This window comes from Cryptomeria japonica, chromosome 4, assembly GCF_030272615.1.
Source record: "Cryptomeria japonica chromosome 4, Sugi_1.0, whole genome shotgun sequence".
In the NCBI taxonomy this organism is placed as follows: Eukaryota; Viridiplantae; Streptophyta; class Pinopsida; order Cupressales; family Cupressaceae; genus Cryptomeria; species Cryptomeria japonica.
In genome coordinates, this window is record NC_081408.1 from 273,529,649 (window position 1) to 273,553,638 (window position 23,990).

The window sequence follows — 23,990 nt, forward strand, 5'->3', positions numbered from 1 at the left end:
AAAGTGACCCTCTAGAATAAAAGACAAAAACAAAAGTCAAATTTATTAGAAACTTCCTACCCACTTTATCAACAATATTTAATACCCCAAAGAAAATATTAAATGCTTAGATAAGCACAAACATTGAATATTTTTACAATATTGAATCTATTTGAAAAGACTTTTAAAATATTAATTAAACTGCATTAATTGAATAAACCAAATGACCAGTGGATTACTTAAAGGTATCACCTTATTAAATTTATTTAAAAAGATTGAAAAATTAATTAAACTACAATCATTCAATAAACAAATAACCATTGACCTACTAAAACTGTAACCTTCCCCACATAACACCCTCATTAAATATTTTACAATTACAGTTGGCCACGTGAACAATTGACTAAGATGTTGTTTACTAGGGAACTGCTTATCCAGAAAAATCCTTGTTAAATAACCAGCCCGAGGAAGGCCTTTCTATACCAATAAGTCATTTCATTTCATCAGAGGAGACGCTTATTCTTATTTTCAGGCTTTTTTTCCTGTTTCTTATTTCTTCAGTTTACAGAGAATGAGTTATTACAATCAGCAACAAGCCCCTGTTGAAGCTCCTCCTCCACAAGGTATTTCTCATTTTCAGATTTTCTGGGTTTTTTTATGTACAATCTATTCAATTGTCGTTTGGGTTCTTTTTTTAACATCTGATTTATTAGAAGGGATTGGTTTGTTTGATTGGAAAAAATATAGTTGAATTCAAAAGCAATCTTATTTTTATTAATAAGATTTATTCATGCTTTAACATTTTGAATCATATTCCATGATCCATTATCAGATTACTGAGATAAAAAAGAAAAACGTTGATGAATCATAGATTATGATATGAATCATTGATTCAAAAAATAAACACAGTTAAAATCTAGAAATCTTCAAACATATTACCTAAGACTGTAGAAACTTAATGTCTAGAGATTATTTTATGACTTTTTTTTATTTGAACAGGGTATCCTCCAGCTGGGTATCCACAGGCTTATCCTCCACCACCACAGGGCTATCCTCCAGCTGGGTATCCTCAGGAAGGTTATCCTCCCCAAGGAGGACCCCCACCTCAAACACAATCCAGAGAAGATGGCTTTTGGAAGGGATGGTCAGTTCTCAACATTCATATATATACATATATATTGAGTAATCAATTCATGCGTTTATTTTTGGGTTATATTCAATGTCTAAGTTAGTTTTAAGTTTATAAAAATTTTTTTACTATGTTTGGGATGTTGTGGCTGTCGTTTGTTGAAGTTTGATTTTATTCTTAGAGGAAAAATTGTTTGTGAGAACTGATACTTTTAATGCAATTGTTTTTGGATTATATCGTGTAGAGATTTTCTTCAACGTTTCTGATTACAGATCACATGTACAGATTTTTTTCATCAACGTTTCAGATCACAGAGTGTGATTTGTGATTCAAAACATTGATGAAAAAGACTCTACACGATCTAATCCTGAAACAAATTGAATCAGTCACCATAAATCGTGGAAACCTGATATCATTAACAAAAATTTGTTTTGATATTTTATATGAATTATTGTTGCACTTATTTATTGATTTATGGTTTTTTCCTTTGTTTTTCTTAATAGATCTGTTTTGGGTATGAATAATGCTAGTGATTATTTGTATTTTATATTATATAAGATTACATGAAATTTATTTGAATATATAAGATTAGATGAAGTTTATATTCAGTATATATATTTAAAATTTATATGAAAGATTTTTGAATATGATTAAAACACTTTTGAAGAACACGAAAGAATATCCAATTCACTGTTAGAAAGAAGTAGATCAATGAAAAAATTACTGAAGGAAGGAAGATCTTGCACATTTTTACTGCAAATGTGAGTAATAATTGTTCTCTTTTGTTTTTATGCAGTTGTGCTACCCTTTGCTGCTGCTGTGTGTTGGAAGAATGCTGTTTTTAGGGACAGTCAGTTGATCTATTAAGATCTGTACAGCTTTGCTTTGGGAGTGTACTGCTGTCACATTCATTTTATTTTATTGATTTTGCTTCTGTTAGAGGACTGTTGGACTTTGATTATTTAGTGGAGTATATCTCCAGCATATGTTTAATAGAATAAAAGAATTGAATTCAAGAGCATGTATTTCTGTGAGAATTTTTGTTGCAAGTTTATGTATAATTATTGGGTACAGAAGCTATCTGCCACTTTACACAAGACATTTTATCTTGTATGAATAAATATAATCAGCCAATGAGAGGCATACAAAACCGCTAACCACATTCTAAATTCTAAATTAACTGGTAATTGCATGCTGACACTATAAAAGTTATTAAAAGTAGTAGGAGAATTTCAAATAACTCAAATGTTAGGAAGTAGACAATAATATACTAGATTGAATCCAATAAAATTGAGTTTTAATATTTTAATTTGTTTCAGGGTGTATTTTTGTTTATTGAATTTTAGTTTTTGGTATAGTTGAATATATAATATTAGTATGTAAGACTTAATAATGAAGAATTTTCTTTTTTGCCTTTTTTTTTATGATGGATCATAATGTTTGATATAAAATGTTGGCAACAAAAAATCTAAATGGTGTAATCTAAAAGAAATCATACTGCTTCTTAAAGATTGTAGAAACTTTATGAATTTAAAGAGGAATAATTTATGTTATCTATGTAAGGATTATATTTAAAACTATATCTAGTCTTATGTAGATTGAATAATGAAGTTGTTTGTAGACCATAAACAAGATACAAATTTGATTACAAGGAGAATTTGATGCATGTGCATCCTATAGGATAATATATATAATGTAAATGAGAAACAACTCTTCTTGAATCTCAGTAACAACCGCCCTTAGTACTATTTTTTAAAGAAGTTTAATTCACAAAACTACCAACTTGATCAACCAAGGATCTTCCATCTAATATATAAGTGTTGACTTCCTAACATCTCCAACCATAGTCATGTCAACAATTATATGCCACCACTCACATGCTTATAGTAGAAGTGAGAAGCTTCCAATGTCAACAACTTTCTTAGATCTAGATTTTGATCCATGAGGGTTCATTCATGATGAATTTGCTTGCATATCCCTGTTTGGAATTAGAGACTCCACAATTGATATACCAAAGATAAAGAGAATACATTCTCTCCTTTGGTATGAGTTCTCTAATGTCAATTTAAGTCTTAAATATTCTTTAAGCTTTTTCTTTTAATTTGATCCAATTACAATAGAATGATATCAAACACATTCAAAATAAGTGGTGGTTTCATGCAAACATAAATGTAGAAACGCATGCAAAATCAAATAGAGATCATATCATTCCAACACCATGTGTTCAAATAGTAATTGGCTCAAGCATATTTCATTTATGCAGAACACTACTAACTCTAGTTATATACACACTTATAGGTGATTTTGTCATATATTTCATGTAACACCTAGGAATATTTAAATCATACATCACCTAAACACAAGGCAACTAGTTCATACTCATCCCATAAGAACACAATGACTAACTTATGCATATGTAACATAAACACAATATGAATAATTCATATTCATCAACACCACGTGTTCACACAATGATTGGATCAAGTATACATCATCTACACACAATGTGGCTAGCTCTCACTTGTATCACACATGCATACTTGATTAGCTCTTATACACCTAAGAAGTACACTCAAGGGTTACCTCAAAAAAATTTCACTTGTAGATAGGGTGAAAAACTCATACTGAATTCACATGTAGAAATAGTGACTAACCTATACATACATCAAATATACATTGTGTGAATAATTCGCTTATATCACTATTAGAATAACTGGTGGACAACTGAGAGGGGGCGAGGGGGGGGGGGGGTGGGGGGGGTGAATCAGTTGTCAATAGATTATATTAATCAAACCACTTTATAACCTTTAACTAGAGCACATAAACATTGAATACCGGAATAGCAGAAACAGATAGCAGTAAGCAATAAAAATTAAGAATGAAACAAAGAATTAACACAATGCAACCATACCACATAACACCATGATTTGTATGTGGAAAACCTGGTAAAGGGAAAAACCACGGTGGGAAGCCTACCCACAGTTAGATGATACTTCTACAGAAAGTATGTGATACAATAAGGGGCCTGCACATGCAGGAAGGCACACTGCCTAGAGCGTCTAAGGAGTTTCACTGACTACAAAGAGGTTATAACCACCTCAATATAATTGGACAACAATCTAGAAAAATGAATTGCTAGAGATAGCATCTACCATGCCTGATTACAATCCCGATTAAGCTCAATACCGGAGGCCTTTGACCTCTTACTTAAATCCAATTCGATCACCTATGATCGACCAAATCTCCTTCGCATATGATATTTCATTTCACGACAATGACCATATTTTTCCACCACGATCTATAATGAGATCTTACATCAATTTATATAGTCCCTAAGGCCTAAAACAATTAGGTCTGCCACCTAAAAGATATTACAATAAGATCATTACATACATCCATATTAGAATGATATGCCATGTCGGCTTAAGACCAAAACAATATTAATTGATCCATAAATCATCCTGGTAACGTGTAGAGAACATGTTAACAAGATAGCAGTCTATAACCTAGATAGGTATCGGACCTAATCTGGGTCCACCAAGCCAAAGTGATATATCCAATCAGTCGAGGCACGATCAAGGATAACTTTTGGCATCCTGAATTCCATCTAGAAGGCGCACCAACACTAGTTGTGCATCTTGTCAAAGATTCTTAGTAAAATCTTTGCCAGTAAAACCTTAAACCCTTACCGGTACCACAAAATCTTCTACCGGTAACCAAAACCTGTCTGTCGATAACCAACCATAACAGCTAGTGTTGACATCAATGACAAAACATCAATGCAACACATAATCAATTTCTCCATATTGCCAACAATCTCCCCCTTTGGCATTGATGGTAATACTAGATGTGAAAAATAAATATCTAAGTGCCAAGAAGTGCCAAACATTTCTCATAGAAGATATAACAATGAAAAACTGAAAAATCCCAGCAACTTCCCCTAAGGAGTGTAGTCCAATCTGAAACTGTTCTGAATCTCTCTCCCATAAACTTTATTTTTCACATATAACTCTCCCCCTTTGACATCAATGCCAAAGATATGACATAGATATCAAAATTTCTGTGAATCTCAAAGTTGACTACTCCCCCTAAGTAGTAGCACTACTACATCAACCTGGAACAAAGGATAAAGGATAAAGCTGATGATGCATACCGGGCTGATGGTCTTCTCCATCAATTAAGTTTCTACCGGAGGGGTAGATACCCCTAACCTATCTCTCAAATACTCAAATGATTCCCTAGACAGTGGTTTAGTGAATATATTTGCAATATACTCTTTAGTGTTCACATAAACCAATTTGACTTACTTTTCTTCCACCTTGTCCTTCAAAAAGTTATATTTTATGGATATGTGCTTAGTCTTAGAGTGAAATACCAGTTTATTAGACATGCCAATAGATGCAGATTTATCACAGTAGATAACTATCGGTTCACTATAATTTACCTTCATATCCTTCAACATTTTCTTCATCCACAAGACTTGAGTGCAATTGGTTGTTGCTGCAACATATTCAACTTTTGTAGTAGATAAAGAAATGCATGACTGTTTTTTGTTGATCCATGAAACCAATTTCTTTCCAAGAAAGAAAGCTCCACTAGAAGTGTTCTTCCTATCATCAGTATCTCCTGCCCAATCTGAATTTGTATATGCACATAAAGTGAAGTTATCATCTCTAGAATACTATAAGCCATATTTTGTTGTTCCTTGCAAATACCAGAATATCCTCTTTACTACACATTCATGATTTTCTTTAGGATTACTTTGATATCTTGAAACAATACTTACTCCATTCATAATATCTAGTCTAGTCCGAGTTAGATATAACAAGCTACCAATCATAGACTTAAACCTTGTTAAGTTTATAGGTGTAGATGTATCTTTGATAGATAATTTTTCACTTGTCACCATAGGAGTACTTACCGGTTTGGAATTATCCATACCAAACTTCTTCAACAATTCCCTTAGATACTTAGTTTGACAGATAAAGATGCTTTTGTTTGTTTGAGTAATCTTCAAACCTAAGAAAAATCTCATCTCACCAATCATTGACATTTTAAATTCATTCTTCATATTATTAGAGAATTCCATACACAATTTGTCTTCACCTCCAAAAATGATATCATCAACAAATACTTCAACAATCAGAATATCATCATCAGTGATCTTATAATATAAATTACTGTCAGCACTGCCTTTAGTAAAACCAAGCTTCAAAAGATATTTATCCAACCTTGCATACCAAGCTCTAGGAGCTTGTTTCAATCCATATAATGCTTTCCTTAACATGCAAACCTTATTTTTGTCATCTTTCAGTGAAAATCCATCAGGATGCTCAATGTATACTTCTTCCTCAAGTTCACCATTCAAAAATGCACATTTAACATCCATTTGATAGACCTTATAGTTCTTGTATGTTGCATAGGCAAGAAATAGTCTAGCAACTTCAATTCTAGCTACAGGTGCAAATGTCTCACCATAATCAATTCCTTCCATTTGAGAATATCATTTACAAACCAATCTAGCCTTATTTCTTACAACTTGACCATCCTCATTTATTTTATTTCTAAAAACCCATTTAGTTCCAACAACATTCTTATTTTTAGGTTGGGGAACTAAAGTCCAAGTGTCATTCTTGTTTCTCTGATCGAATTCATCTTCTATAGCCTTTAACCAATGTTTATCTTTACAAGCTTCAATAAAAGATGCCAGTTCAATTTGAGAAATAAGACATACCTCTTCATTTGGCAGTCTTCTTCTTTTCATAACGCCCTTGTTCCTATCTCCGGTGATTTGATCTTTAGAATGATTTAACCTCACATATCTTGGTGTCTTTTGAACTTCAAGTTCAATGTTATGATCATCAGTCATAGTTGAATTTTCTTATTGTACCAGTGTAACTGTCTTAGTGTCTTGTACCAATTGAGGCATTGTTGGTTCAGTTATGATCATTTCCACTATCAGTTCCCCGTCATATGATATAGATTGATTTCTGTATTGCTCATCCACTTTCACATTTGCGCTCTCCACAATTTTTTGCAATCTTTTGTTATAACATCTATATGATTTACTTTGAATTGAATATCCAGGAAATATCCCTTCATCACATCTAGGATCAAACTTCCCAATTGAATCATCCCTTTTGATTTAATATTTACTTCCAAAAATTCTGAAATATTTAATAGTAGGTGTATGTCCAAACCAAAATTCATATGGGGTCTTACCGGTTTCACCTTTAATATGAACTCTGTTGAATGTGTAGGCTAATGTACTCACTGCTTCTCTCCAGTAGATGTGAGGCAATTGGGCTTCCATCATCATGGTTCTTTCTGCATCCAAAATGGTTCTATTCTTCCTTTCCACTACTCCATTCTGTTCAGGAGTCCGGGGTGCAGATAATTATCTCCTAATTCCATTTGTCTCACAATAACTGTTAAATTCATGAGAAGTGAACTCACTGCCTTGATCTGATCTCAAACATTTTATTTTCAATCTAGTTTCTATTTCCACCTTTGCTTTAAAGATCTTGAATTTCTCAAAGGCTTCAGACTTCTCCCTAAGAAAAGTCACCCATATCATTCTAGAATAATCATCAATTATTAGCATGAAAAACCTATCACCTTGAAAGCTTATGGTCCTTGCTGGACCACATAAGTAAGTGTGAATCAAATCAAGCACATTATTAGATTTATCATGTATTCTCTTAAAATAAGTTCTAACTTGCTTTCCCAATTGACATTCCTTACATACCGGATTATGAGGCTTTATAATATTAGGTATATCTCTAACTACCTTTGTTGAATGGATCTTAACAATACAATCAAAATTAACATGACACGACAACTTATGCCATAGCCAACTCTCATCAATATGAGCAATCAAACATGTCTTATTACTAGTGTTCCAGTGAAAAATATTACCTCCAGTCCAAGTACCGCTTGCAATCTCTAAACCAATTTTGTTAATGATTTTGTAGTTTCTATCTTTAAACTGAAGTTGGAATCCCTTGTCCACCAATTGACCAACACTTAAAAGATTATTCTTTAAACCTTATACATAAAAGACATTATCAGTATTATGCTTTCCATCAAGAGAAATAATACCTCTACCTTTGATCATACATGCTTTGTCATCTCCAAATTTGACTTGACCACCATTGTATTCTTGCAAGGATAGAAATATTCTTTTATCTCCAGTCATATGATGTGAGCATCCACTATCAATTACCCATTCATCCTTGTCTTCAACTTTTGCTGCTAGGGCCTTTTCTTCATTCTTGATAGCGAGTTCTGGTTCATCTTCCTTTAAAGCATAGAACACCCATTCCTTTCTATTGTCATATTTGTCATGCTCTGTGAAGTGTACCTATACCTACAAACACAATGCACTCAATAGATCATTACAAGCAATGGTTAGTGAATTAAATCAAAGAAAGACAAAACCATAGCTAAGCGATCTATCGCCTCCTAGTAAATGCGAGTATGAATTTTGCTCTTAGATCTTGGTATGTAAACTCCAGTGACTTGACTACACTTAAATGGAGGATTTAAATGATGAAGATGCATGATCTAGCAATGATGGCATGATTAAGATACATGATTTCATGATTATTCTAGAAAATAGGCTAGAATGAAGATGCAATTAAGCTAAGAATTGAACATGATAACAATGCTTGAAATGAGAAACTAGAAGCTAGATGCCTATAGTAACAATGCTTGAATGCAAATGAGATGAATCAATCAGGATGCAAAATGATATGAAATTGGGACCCTTTGTGCTCCAAAATGAGGTCTATTTATAGGATTTCTCAATGCTAGGGGTGAGGTGGCAGGAATCAATGGTCAAGATCGATTTGAAGATATCAATGGTTAAATTGGACGAGGTTGGCAAAGGGGTTGGACAAAAGGGGACAATTGGTGGTAGGTAGGAGAAGGGGTTGGATGAAAGGGAATATTGTCATCTCCATGGTGACAAGTGTCAAGAAGCTTTTAGAAGAAGTTGGATGAAAGGGAACACTTAGTGACAAGTGTCACAAAGCTTTTCTCATGAGAGGGTAAAGTGTTCAAGGAAAGGGGACACGGTTGTTAGGATGTGAAAGCTAGGATGGGGTTAGGCAAAACCCGGGGTTAGATGGAGTGGTCGTAGTTAGGATAATTTGAATTTAAAAATTCAAATAATAGGAAAAGGCTAATTAATCTCAACAACTCATAAATTAATTTGTTTTAATTAATTAGGAGATTACAAGAAATGATTTTGATGATGAATTTGATGGAGGAATTAATTAATTTGAATTAATTAATTGAAGGGGATTATTGAAATGAACTTATTAAATAAATCCTTAGTTTTATTAATAAGTAGATGAAAGGGGAAATTTAATCAAATTGTTGATGAATTCAATTAAATTGGGGAGGAGTATTAATTAAATAATTGCTTATTCAATTAATTATCTTCAAACCATTTTTAGGTGTATACAAGATCCACTAGCTGAGTCTGTTGTCGATTCATCCTCATAGTCATCACTTACTCCTTCCTCATCTGCTATGTAGCATTGTTTTCTTTTCTTGAATCTATATCTATTATGATTAGGTTTAAATGATTTCTTAACTCTTATTTCAAATCTTGCATTCCTTTCAAGACATCTAGATGCAAAATGACCAATCTTATTACATGCAAAACATTTAAAGGGTGTTTTTTCTTCATACTTACTTCATGTCGGTCCTTTAGGTACTCTTCTAGCAAATAAGGCTTCAAGTTGCTCAAATTATTCATCCTCTTTCCTCATATCTTCCAATTCTTTTTCATATAGGGCTTTCCAATCACTTTTGTTGGTAGATGATGATGCATGAAAAGCAAGTTTAGTTTTTGCAGCTCTAGAGGGTCCATATTCTTCAAGCTCAAAAGAAGATAATTTCCCAATCAAAATGTCTCTATTAACTGAAGTGTTTGCCATTGTTCTCAATTAATTAATTGCATTCACCTTCATCTTGTAACTCGGTGGAAGGGCTCTCAAGACTTTGGAAACTATTTCATCTTCACTCAAAGATCCTCCACAACATTGAATTCCCATGACAATCTCATTTACTCTTTCCTTAAATGTAGTAATTCTTTCATTATCTTCTGTCTTCAAATTCTCATATCTTACTCGGTAACCATCAAGCTTAGCAATTTTGACAGTAGGATCACCTTCATTCATAATTTGTAATTTATCCCACATAACCTTTGCAGATGATTTATCAGTCAATCCCATGATTTGTTGATCAGTAAGTGCACATAAGAGGGCTTCTCTAGCTCTACAATCATTTTCAATATTCTTGTCAAAGTCTACAGGAGCAGGATCATAAGGTGTATAACCTTTCTCAGTGATCTCCCAAATATCCTTTCCAAGACATTTAAGATAAGTCTCCATTCGGATTTTCCATATTCCATAATTTGTTCCATCAAGCTTAGGGATTTCTCTTCTAAAAATAGTTGCCAGTGGATTTGAAGTATTAGTTTCCATATGATCTACCTCAAGCAGTTAAGCTTCAGCAAAAGAGGACCAAATCTCTGATACCAATTGTTAGGATAACCGGTGGACAACTGAGAGGGGGGGGGGGGGGTGAATCAGTTGTCAACAAACTATATTAATCAAACCAATTTATAACCTTTAATCGGAGCACATAAACATTGAATACCAGAATAGCAGAAACAGATACTGGTAAGAAATAAAGCTTAAGAATGAAACAGATAATTAACACAATACAACCATACCACATAACACCATGATTTACATGTGGAAAACCTGGTAAAGGGAAAACCAATGTTGGGAAGCCTACCCACAGTCAGATGATACTTCTGCAGAATATATGTGATACAATAAGGGGCCTACACATGCAAGAAGGCACACTTCCTAGAGAGTACTGCTCATTACAAAGGAGTCTCACTAACTACAAAGAGGTTATAACCACCTCAATATAATTGGAAAACAACCCAGAAGAATGAACAGTCAGAGATAGTATCTACCATGCCTGATTACAGTCCTAGTTAAGCTCAATATCGAAGGCCTTTGACCTCTTACTTAAATCCAATTCAATCACCTATGATCAACCAAATCTCATTTGCATATGATATTTTATTTCATGACCACGACCATATTTTTCCACCATGATCTACAATGAGATCTTACATCAATTTATATAAATCCTAAGGCCTAAACCAATTAGGTCAGCCACCTAAAAGATATTAAAATAAGAACATTACATACATCCATATTACAATTATATGCCATGTCGGCTTAAGATCAAAAAAAAATTAACCAATCCATAAATCATCCTTGTAATGTGTAGAGAACACGTTAACAAGATACCGATCCATAACCTAGATAGGTACCAGACCTAATCTGGGTCCACCATGTGAAAGTGATGTATCCAATCAATCGAGGCACTATCAAGGATCACCTTCAGCATCCTAAATTCCATCTAGAAGCCGCACCAACACCACTTGTGCATCCAGTCAAAGATTCTCAATAAAAGCTCTGCCGGTAGAACCTTAAACCCTTACCAGTAACACAAGATCTTCTAGTGGTAACCAGAACCTGTTTGTCAGTAACCAACCATAACAGCTAGTGTTTACATCAATAACAAAACATCAATGCAACACATAATCAATTCCTCCATATTTCCAATAATAACATATACAAAATATGACTACCTCAATCATCTACTTTAAATACATGCAATATGAAAATCTGATCATTATAACATGTACACATATTGACCAGCTAGCAAGAGAAAACTACTTACAACCTTACCACAAGTAATTTTTAACTCTCTTAATTCACAAATACATAAGTCCATAGAGGGTGTATTCAAAGAAGGGGGACCAAAAAGTGGCAAAAATCACTTTTTGATCAAAATAATATACAACACTAGCACATTATAATGCACACACATTAGAACAGGCTAGCATTTTGTGATCTATAAGACCAAAAGAAAAAGTCACAAAATATGATTACATTATAATGCACTTTAATTTTATAAGACTTTTTTGCTTTTATAACTTGTAAAATGTGGGCACGTTATAACACTGGTGCATTATAGCTTGAGAATATTATAACACACTTGCATTATTACTTACTTTTGAAACTACCATTTTTTGGGGCTGGATTTTCCTTGAGAATCTTGCCCCAAAGGTTGAACTTGTATGTCAATGTCCAAACACATGCATGTGTGTGTGTGTGTGCGCGCACACACATACACATATACATATATATACATATATATACATATCTATGTATATATATATATAGATATATATGTATATATATATATATATATACATACATACATATATATATACATACATACATATATATATACATACATACATATATACATACATATATATATATATACATACAAACATATATATATGTATATATATATATGTATGTATGTATATGTATATATATATATATATATGTGTATGTATATATATGTGTGTATGTATATATGTGTGTGTGTGTGCGCGCGCCCTCCATCAAGCTTGTACATATCTTTTGATACTGATATAAAAAATGTCATTTATTGTCAATCTCTATCATACCTCTCGAACCATATATTATTTTCCATTAAATAAATATTTTAAAGTTTTGATTTTGAATTTATTTTGCTAGTATCTTCATTTTCTATAAAAAACCTAGTTGTACTATGTTTGGCATCATTTTTCATTTATTTATCTAAATTCAAAATAAAACACATTTAAATATATTTTAGACTCTACTCTATACATATTAAAAGTAAACTTTATTTTTTTAAATAGAAGGGGGCACACTCAACTTTTTAGTTATCAAGATGTGTACACTTTATAAATTAATACAAAATTTATATTCATTAAAAAATTACGAAAAAATCAAACATAAATTACACAATGCTAGCTAATTTTCACTAAAGTAATTTGTGAAATAGCTTAAAATGTGCACATTTTATGGGGAAGACATTAAATGCTATCTTATATTTTATTGAGAAAATAGGAGTTTGAGTAATCCCCCTATTTGATCACTTAATCTCCACCATTTTAAATTGAAAAATAGTTTGAAACAAGATTTTGGGCACTATAAATTTTGTGTGTACCTATTTAAATAATTTATCATCCAAAATCAATCTTTACTAATTTTAGAAAAAGTGGCCACTTTTTACCACCATTTGGTCCTCATTTTCATTCACATACCTCATAAGTACATCATGTAAAGAAAAAATGTCTATAATTCCCATAGAATAATTTGGATTCCTTCCTCTTTTCTAATCCACTACTACCTATGGTGAATAAATTAAATACAAACTACTTGATTAAACATAATAATAGGCACAATATTTATGATAATTTTAATATAATAAATTAGTGATTGATTCCCTCATAGATTGTGACCATGTAGAAATAGTAAATGGACGTGACACTATTGTATGCATCTTAAAACTCCTTAGATCACTAAAAATTACCCATTAAGAGCATCCTCACAATGTCACTGCATCTCATAATACACTGTGGACCTAATGATTTTCTGCTATTCTCTAGATAGTCTTAATCTTTGAATAATCTATTGTAATTCCTTCTACAAAAATGATGTGATTTAGATATTACACCATTTTTGAAGAACCTAAATTTACATTATATACCATAACTTATTTTACTTTAATCATTGTAGAATAAGTCTTAAGTGTTTCCTATATTTTTATTCATTCATTGAATATGTCAAAATATCATCTAAGAAGACTAGAAAAAACTTTTCTAGGCAGTATTTGAAGATATTAATTATCAGATTCATAAATGTTATTGGGTTATTTGTTAGTCCAAAGGGTATAACTATGAACTCATAATAGTCATACCTTGTTGTAAATGATATGTTAGGAATATCTTCATCCTTCAACCTCAAGTGATTGATCTTTGAAAAGATAGTTGTGCCACACATTTGATCAAAAAGTCCATCAATGTGAGGTAAATAATATTTATTATCTATCATTTCTTTGTTAAGAATACACTAATCTATATAAAAGGGAATGTTCTATCTTTTTTCTTGAAGAAAATAATTGGTGCTTTCCAAGGCAATACACATAGTCTAATCAATCCTTAAACTAATAGATCTAGAAATTAGGCTTTTAATTAAATGTTTTTTTTTGTAGTCATATGGCAAGGGGAATTGGATACAATTTCTAAGATAGCTATCATATCAATTGAAAAATAAAAAAATTATTTTAGGAGTTAGCCTTGATAGCTAGTGATAAAAAGCATATTGATACTCATAAAGGAATGGGTAATCTTAAATATATAGTTCCTTATATTTCCTTGATGATTTCACTTTAAATTCAAATAATTTATCAAAAATAATAGAAGTGTACGTCACCAAAGTAATCTAACTCTTTAGGTTCTTCAATTATCTCCATTTTAACAACAAATATTTGCCATATTTTTATTTTGGCTCTCTTTAGTTTCATTGGATAGATCTGCTTGATCTTAAATTAATATTAAACTCATTGGTTAAAATGTGTATTCCCAAAATCATCTAGACAATTGACTATTTGATAAAATAGTCCGCCTTTTTCTATTTTCTATTGTCAGTTCATTACTAGAATGAAATTATAGGATTCTAAAGGAGCTACATAAAGGTTGTTTACTATTAAAAAATTTGGGGAAATTTTTTTTAACTTCAAATAGGCACTGATCTATATTGTGACTTACACTCACACCCATTTTTTCCACTTGGAAAAATGGGGACACCCCCTCTTTTCGTTAGTTTCCCTTGGAGTTTTGTCTTCCTAGTGTTTCTCTTGTTTTTCCCTTGTCCGTTTTTGTCTTTTGTGTCTTTTTTTTTTCAAAGTTTAAGCTTTGGGGTTCCCTCATTCCATTTTGAAATAGGATATCCTCGAACCTCAATCTCCAATTTACCCTTGTCCTTTTTATTTTTCCTACTTGTCATTGTTTAGACATCAATCTTTCATGTTTCAAAGTTCAAAATAGGAATCCTAGATGCCTAGTCTCGAGTCTCTCTCCTAGTTTCCTCTTCAAGGATAGGACATAGTGGGTATCTATCTTCATTTGTGAAAATAGAACTTCATATGCCCAACCCCTAATCTTCAATGTGTCCTTTGTTTGACCTAACTATGGTTCGTGAACACCAAACCACAAGTACATTGCATTTATGAGGGTTGGTGGAAAGCTTATACGTGCCTCCCTTTACCTATAAAACCTCCCCTTGGATATGACTAAAGATTATTTTAAACATAACAAGAGATTATTGAGAGTTTTGCAACCAAGGAACTCAAAAACCATATTCCCTGAAAGTGATTTGAGTTAGGATTTTGGTGCATTAGCATTAGAAGTTGTAGAAGGATTGTTTTCTTGGTATTTGAAGTTGGCTTTTCAATAGTTTCCTATAGTCTTTTCTCTCTTTGCCATTTTTTCCATTTGTCTTTGTTCATTGTTCTTATGTTTGTGTCAATTTTAGCATACTAGTTTTGATGTTGTCTTTTTGTTTTGCCCACTTGGGCCTTTTTTTTGCTTCTTACTAAAGACCTATGTTCAAACCCTATTCTTCCTTGACATTAGGCCAATGATTGTTGGGGTGCCCTTATTTTCACCTAGTTGTCAATGTGGCCCTAAGAATATCCTTATTTTCTATAAGAGATTTTCTCCTAAGTTTTTTCCCTAAAAGACCCTAAAATTTCAATTCAAAACTCAACAAGTAATGTAGTCAAGGGTGGAAGGTCTAGAATGGATTGTCTAGCCTTGCAACCAAATTTCACATAATAACTCAAAAAAAAATGAATGTGAACTAGAAATATGAATTTTATTGATCATAATAAAAAGCTTACATGCTTACAACTTCTCACATACCAAATACATTTGACTCATTGGCCCCACATATTGGTGCATAGGCTACCATGAGCATATTACAAATAAAATACCAAAGAATAGCCTACCAAGTCTACTTTGCCCTAACTATCACTTAGTAACTATGAATTCCATCCTCCAAAGATTCTTAAAGGTGTATATATATATATATAAGCTCCAAGAACTACAAATGATCTATGTTAGACTCCCTTGGGTTCCAAGTCCATTTTTTAGTGTACCCTATGTGTGTCGACCCCAAATAATTGAAGAGCCAATAATTATTGTGGATGGGTGAAAACCAATTTGAAGGCTATCTTTTACAATATCTATAATGTGACATGTTGTGAAAGCTCCAAAATTTTCAAGAAGTTTCCATATGCTTCCACCTTTAGGTCTAATTTTTTGTTCTCCAAGATGCTTCTGCATCAAACCATTAGATGTATATGAAAAGTGTACCCCATGCATTGCTGGTTTTGGAAGTGATCCAAATCACTCAAGCTCAGCCTTTCAGATCCATGTTGTATCTTCTAGGTCAAATTTTCCTTCCTCTTTGTGAGATATTCCTTATACTCCTTGTGCTAGGTGTTGTGTCTAGTCCACCCGTCCAAAATATATTCTATCTTCTTTGATGGTAATTATGGAAAATTTTCTTGTAATGATGCCTCTATGTAATCGTCCTTGGTCATTATTCCATGAAGTTGGTAGATATTTATGATGTTGAATATTGGAAAGATGTCAATGCTTTCTAGTAACATCACTTCATAAGCATTCCTGAAGTCAAATTTTTGAATGATCTTGCAAGGCCCAAACTTCCTCATATTTAGCTTTTCATATGTGCCCACCAAAAACCTCTCCTTTCAGATATGCATCATAACTTCATCTCCAGCCAAAAACTCCTTATGCCTCCTTTTATTATTTTCTTGTCCCTTGTTCTTATCATTAATTGTCTCTAGATGTTTCTTAACTTCCTTGTGCATGATATCCTTGTGTTCTACAAACTCTTTTGCCTCCATACTCCTCTTATCTTCTAATATGACGTCCCTTAGTTTGCTACCACTTTAGGATATACTCTATTAATGATATCAAAGGTGTTCCTCTAGTACTATGGTTTATAGAATTCTTGTCTAAAATTTTTGTTTGTGGTATGATTAGGTCATAATTCCCAATTTTGTCTCCTACCAAATATATGAGCAAGTTCTCCAAGATTCTATTTACTATTTCTATCTATTCATCAGTATGTGGGTGAAATGTGGAGCTGAAATTTAGGATTTTATTCATCTTCTTCCTTAGTGTCCTCCAAAAGTATCAAAAAGAATTTATTATCCTGATCTGAAATAATGCTCATGGGTAGTTCGGGTAGTATCACCACTTCCTAGAAGAATATGTCAACAATATACAGGTACATAATGAGTCTTCTTGCAAGTGACGAAATGTGCCTTCTTGGAGAATTGATACACTACTACAAATATGGAGTTGTGTCCTCTTTGTTCCTTAGCACACCTAACACAAAATCCATACTAATATCCTCCCAATGCCTTTCTATAACTCGAAGAGGTTACTACAACCCATTATTCTAACTAGCTTCCTTATCCAATTCATAAGTCTTGCAATCTTGAATATACTTCAAGAAATATTTATATTTTGGAGGCAAAAATAAACTCTCACTCACCAAGGCTATAGTTTTTTCAATGCCAAAATGTCCTTCTAACCCTCCAAAAAATTTCTCCTTGATCAAGTTCTCCCACATTAAGCCCCTAGGGAGGCAATAGGTTTTCCTTGAACAACATGTCATCTTGAATAAAATAATCCAATGACCTACTTCTATCAATCACCAGATCAATTATCTACTTTCCTTCTAGGCCTCTACAAAGTTATAATCATCTTCATATAAATGCTTTAGTTCATAAAATCCAATTACTACCATCGTGATCTACATCATCGGGTTTCTTCTTCTTCTTAGTGCATTTGCCACTTCATTTGACTTCCCCCTCCAATAATTTAGGACAAATGTGTAGCTCTAGATGAACCCCACCCACCACATATGCCTCTAGTTTTAATTGTTCAAGTATCAAAGGGCTTGATGGTTAGTATATAATAAAAAAAAATTAGTAGAAGGTAGTGTCACTATTTATTCAATACTTGAATTATGGCATAGAATCCCTATCCATACATAGAATACCTTCTTTAGGAAACAATCATCTTCTCATTGAAATAATAAATTCACCTTCCTAGCTAAGGACTACTCCTATATCAGTATCCTGACATCATAATCCACCTAAAAGACTTTGTTGAAATCACCTTTTTCTAGTTGCTCCATCATCTTCTTCTTTAGAAATTCAAATCTCCTTTGTGCTTTGAATATCTACTTTAACTCTTCCCAATCTCCCCTCATTGTCTTCATCACTGGTATGCATATGGTGCTAAAATTATTGATGACCTTCTAGTAGAAACTCACCAAACCATGAAAAGATCTGACCTCCCCAATGTCTATCAATGTAGGCCATTTTGCAGTTGCCCTCACTTTCTCTAGATCTATCTTCAATCCCTCTATAGAGATTAAAAACTCCAAATAAACTAGTGTTGTCTTCATGAAGCTACATTTATTAATGGTGATCAATAACTCCTCCTCCCTCAATCTCTAGAGAACTTGTCTTGAATGTGTCAAATATGTACTTCCCTTTTCTTGCTAAAAAAAATGTCATCTAGATAAATAATGAGGAGCTTACCTAGAAACTCTTCAAAACTTCATTCATTAAATACATGAATGTACTTGGTATGTTAGTGAGTCCAAAAGACATGACCAACCACTCATACAATCCTTCATTGTAATTAAATATAGTCTTTAATTCATCACCCTCCTAGATTCTGATCTAATGACATCCACTCTTGAGGTCAATCTTGATGAAGTACTTTGCACTAATCAAATAGTCCATTATGTCATCCATCATTAATAAAGAAAAATGGTACTTAATTATGATCTTGTTGATGGTTCTTTACTTAGTACACATCCTCCACTCTTGACGTTTCTTTGGTGCTAATAAAATAGGTACCGTGCATGGAATCAAGCTCTCTTGGATCAGTCCTTCATCCAACAATTCTTTTTCTTGTCTACTCATCTGTACATTCTTGATTGGTTTCATCCACTATATCGCTTTGTTAGGAAAACATGCCCCTAATATGAGATCTATGTGATGAGTGACATTATTGTTAGACAGTTCAAATAACCGGAAGACAACTGAGAAGGGGGGGGTGGGGGGGTAAATCAGTTGTCACCAGATTATTGGAACCTTAAGAAATTAAAACCTTAATACTGAAACCCAAAAGATCAATACTGGAACCCAAAAGATCAATACCAGAATGCATAAACCAATTACTGAAATAGCAGATAAACCAATTAAGCATAAACAACAATCAGAGAATAAATACTATCCACATGACACTAAGATTTGTACGTGAAAAACCATGGTGGGAAGCCTACCCACAGTCAAATAATACTTCTGTAGTAAGTATGTGAATTACAATTGAGGGGCGTGCACTTGTAGGAAGGCCAATAACCTAAAGCACACTTCTCATCACAAAAGGAGTCTCACTGACTATATAAAAATCCAAACTACAATATGAAAGAGCAAATGAATTGCAAAGGTAGTATCTCCTATGCCTGAGTATAGTTCCGACTAAGCTCAATACCAGAGGACTAAATCCTCTTACACAAACCCAACTCAATCACCAATGATCGACCAAATCCTCTGCCTGAATGATTATTGCATTATTTGCTCCTATTACATTCCATATCCCTTACACATATGATCTACAATGATATCTTACATCATATATATACAAACCCTCGACCACAAATAATAAGGTCGACCACCAAACAATAAGACAATTACATAATTATAAAAAATGTCATCCTAAGACCAAACAAATAATATCCAACCCATAAGACATCCGAAAAACACATCGAGAAGTCCAATCCACATGTTACATTAAGTTGGTCCATAACCTAGATAATATTGGGACCCGATATAGGTCCACACATGCTAAAGCAATGATCCCAATCAACTAAGTCTCGAACATGATCACCATCAGCATCCTGAATCTCCACCAAAAGTGACACCAACACCACTTATGCATACTATCAAAGATCTTCAACAAAGCTTCGTTGGTGAAACCCTCGCTGGAACAACAAACCAAGCTTACCAGTAAGAAGGATAGCATTTGATCACCAGATCAACACCAACTAACTGAACATGAGCATGAATAAGCCAATTCCATAACCCAAACATACCAGATCATAATGATCTAATCCAACCAGAAATAAAACAACCTACCAGGACCAGAAGGATACTGATAGAGCAACCCAAATAGCTAGTGTTGACATCAATGACAAAACATGAATCCAGCACAATCAATTCCTCCAAATAGCCAACAATTATATACTATTGACAATCCTTAAGGAACATTCCCTAACACAATGTCTTGGTTTTCTTCAAGCAATTCTACAACCTCCTACTATGATACTTCACTCCTTTTTCACTAGTTCCTCTAGCATCCTTAATACCACATTTCCTAAGAATGGGTACAAAATAGGTGTTCTCATGTTTCAATCTATCTAGGGAATTCCACTCATCCACCAAATAGATCCTAACACTACCACACATTAATTTCTATTGTTCTTCCTCTAGGAGAATCAAGATGTGCTTCTTTCTATTCATAGTTACATTGTAGGTATTTTTTCTTCCATCATGTGTGGCTCTTCTATTATACTTCCAGGGTCTCCCCAATAGTAAATGGCAATCACCCTTCAACATGATATCGTGCACAAAACTTAGTCCTTATAGGAACCAATGTGAAAATTTACAAGACATTGCTCACTAACCAAAATCTTCTGATCATCTTGAATCTAAGCAAACCAATATTGGTTTGGGTATTTAATCCTCTTTAGGTTCAAATTTTAGACCATGTCTTGTGAGATCACATTGTTTCTATTGCTAGTGTTAATTATGACCTTACAATACTTTCCTTCCAACTTTCATTTTGTCTAAAATAGGTTCCTATTCTATGTTGGTTCACCCTTGATTTCCATATGCAAAAAGGATCTTCTCATAACCAATGATTCTCCCTCTTCCAAATGTCTCATGGACCTAGATGATTTGTCGTGTTCTTCCTCAACATAGGAAACGTTGTCTTTGGACTCTCTTTTTCATTCCTTTCACTTTCTTATCAGCATTTAAAAGTAATTCCCAACTTCCTCATACTTAAATAGGTTCCCTAGAATGGCCATCATTCCAATCTCTTCTCATTCCTCTAGTATCCAAGATCATGATGATATCCTTCCCTTTCCTTATAGTTTTGTATGAGTCCTCCCTAGACCTTCTTTCTTCTCTCTAGTAAGGTTTCCTTCCTCTTTTTTTCTTAGTGTAAGGCCTCCTCTTAGTGACTTGTGTCCATCTTTTTGAAACTCTCTAGTTCCTTCCTTCTAGCATCTACTCTACTCCTCTAGCTAGCTTTTCTTGTACCTTTAGTGCAAATTGGTATGCTTCCTCCTTGGTGGTCATCTATACTAGGCTTGGTTCCCATTCAATGTTGGTTCTAATATCACTAATGTATCACACCACCTTTTTTTTTCCAACTTCACTATGTCCAGCCCTTATGATCATCTTGTATAATTCTTTAGTGTACTCCTTCACTATCTTCTCTCTCTATCAAAAGTTTTGAAGTTTCTTAAGAAATTCTAACTCATAACCCATGGGTATTAATTGAAGTTTTATTTTTCCACCATCCTCTCCCATTTTGTGATCTAGTGCTCTCTCTAGTTCTTATCTAACTACACTTCCTTTCACCAAATAGTAGCATGCCCCTTCAACTTGGTTTTGGAAAATCTAACTCACTTCGGATCTTAAACCTCCTCATATTCAAAGTAATATTCCATATCACTTATCCAATCTATTAGTTCCCCTGTATTCAAGCTTCTAACATAATACAAAACTTCATTCCTCGGCCTTTTCCCAAGCCTAGTAATATCTTTCATCAATTTCATCTGATGTACCTCCTATTCTTCTTCTCTTTCCTCCCCTAATCCTATATCCTGATTTCCTCATCATCACTCTTTTCTCTAAATCTTGGGTTTATACCCTTTCTCTGGTCCTCATACATGAAATCTAGCCATTTATTCATTTCTCTCATCATATCCACCATCTCCTCTACCATTTAGATAACATTGGTTATCACTAACATCCTCCTTGGTGGCATCTTTCCTTCAAATTAGGTGTAACTGCCTCAATTTGACGATCTAGTTTAGGGTTGCAACTATCTCAATTCAAAAATTAGTTGGTAATACCTACAACCTATTGGATTATTGGGGAGATGTTTTGATTTGGTTGTTCATTACTACTTATAGGATATATTCTTTTCATTGATGTCAACATATTTTTGTGAGTTATTCCGGTGAGTTTGGAAAGGACTTTTGGTCCAAATTTGTAGTTTGGTTTTGTTGATTGCTATTTTCTAGAATCTGGTATTTCCTTCGGTATATTCCGGTGTGATCAGATCTTGTGCTGATACTTTGGATTATTGTTGGGGATAATCTTGTGTATCTTTATTTCAGATGGTTCATGATTTGGTGCTCCGCAAGTTAACTTTCCTCATGATAGTTGTTGATTGGTTGTGTTCTTCATCTTTGAGACGTTGACCGATGAAGATTTAAAAAGAGGTGTTGGTGCAACTATTTTGGATGAGTCTAATGTGCTTGATGGTGTTTCCTAGTTGTGTCTTATTTTTTTTGGCAATCCACATTGATCATTGTGCGAGTTTTTGGTGATTTCTACGAACCAGCCATAATTTTCATGTTATGCAGTATTTTCTAGTGGTGTAGCATGTTGCAATAGATCTTAGCAAGATTTCTGATGGATGTAATTGTTTGGAAATTTGAATTAGGTCCATGCTATGTAATGTAAACCATAATATTGGTCCAGTGGTTGATATTTGAATCGTGTAATGTAATTATGAGTTGAGGGTTGAGGGTTTAGCCAACCTTGTTATCAAGGTTTATGATTTGTATATATAGGTGATATACTTATGTAATTTAGGTGTCGGTATTGTGTTTGCATTTTCAGAGAGAATTAAATGTGCGAACAAGGATATATCATTTAGTAAAGTGTTGAGGTGTGTTTGGTGTTGCAAGGCAGACAACTATGCTTAATCAAAACTTCCACCAAGCATTTGTAGATTCTATCATTGCAGTTCATTCCTTCCAGATTGTAGTCTAAATCATATTGTAAGTTAGTGAGAATTCCCTGAGTGTTGTAGCCTTCCAGACATATATCTTTTGAGCAGTGAGCTCTAGGCATTGTTCCTGAATGCATGTGCATTCCCCATTGTAATACTTTCACATAGTATTGTAGAGTATCATCTTACTGTGGGTAGGTTCCCACCATGGTTTTTCCCTTAATTGGGTTTTCCATGTCAAAATATTGGTGTTGTGTGTTGTTATTTTAATTTTCTTTATGTTATTGTTGTGGTTTATTAGTTAATGTCTTGTATTTTAATTTCTTGAGATTTGGTGAAGACTGATTTGCCCCCCCTCTTAGTCTTCCTTCTTGATTGCTTCTAATAATTGGTATCAGAGCTAGATCCTCTAGTAGAAGCTTAATCGCTTGAGAAGATCTGGGATGGAAGCTCAAGGTATTCTTTTCAAGAAGGAGAGTCTGAGGTTTGATGGAAGCAACTATACTGTATGGAGGAAATGGATAGAGGTGGATTTGAAATGTCTTGGAGAAGATTATTAGAAGATTACTAAGAATGCCTATGTTATTTCTCAGAATGGACCATCCACTCCTGATGGGGTTAAGGAAGTTGAATATAACATCAGAGTGAAGGAAGAATTACTTAGTTCCCTGACTGATTCACAAATGACAAATATTATGGAACTTCAGACTACACATGAGATCTGGGTGAATCTTGAGATCCTGTATGAAGGTGATAGTCAAGTGAAAGTTTCTAAGTTGCAAAGTTTAAAAG

General features: G+C 33.5%; 1 protein-coding gene across 1 annotated transcript; it reads left to right on the top strand.

Annotated features, from left to right (window-relative positions):
* The first annotated feature begins 449 nt into the window (after window positions 1-449).
* On the top strand, window positions 450-2,237 carry LOC131074012 (cysteine-rich and transmembrane domain-containing protein WIH2). The gene is made up of 3 exons (XM_058010566.2): window positions 450-602; window positions 979-1,123; window positions 1,905-2,237. Exons 1-3 carry the CDS (start codon window positions 551-553, stop codon window positions 1,951-1,953), a joined length of 246 nt encoding a protein of 81 aa, XP_057866549.1. The 5' UTR covers window positions 450-550; the 3' UTR covers window positions 1,954-2,237.
* The last annotated feature ends 21,753 nt before the right edge of the window (window positions 2,238-23,990 follow it).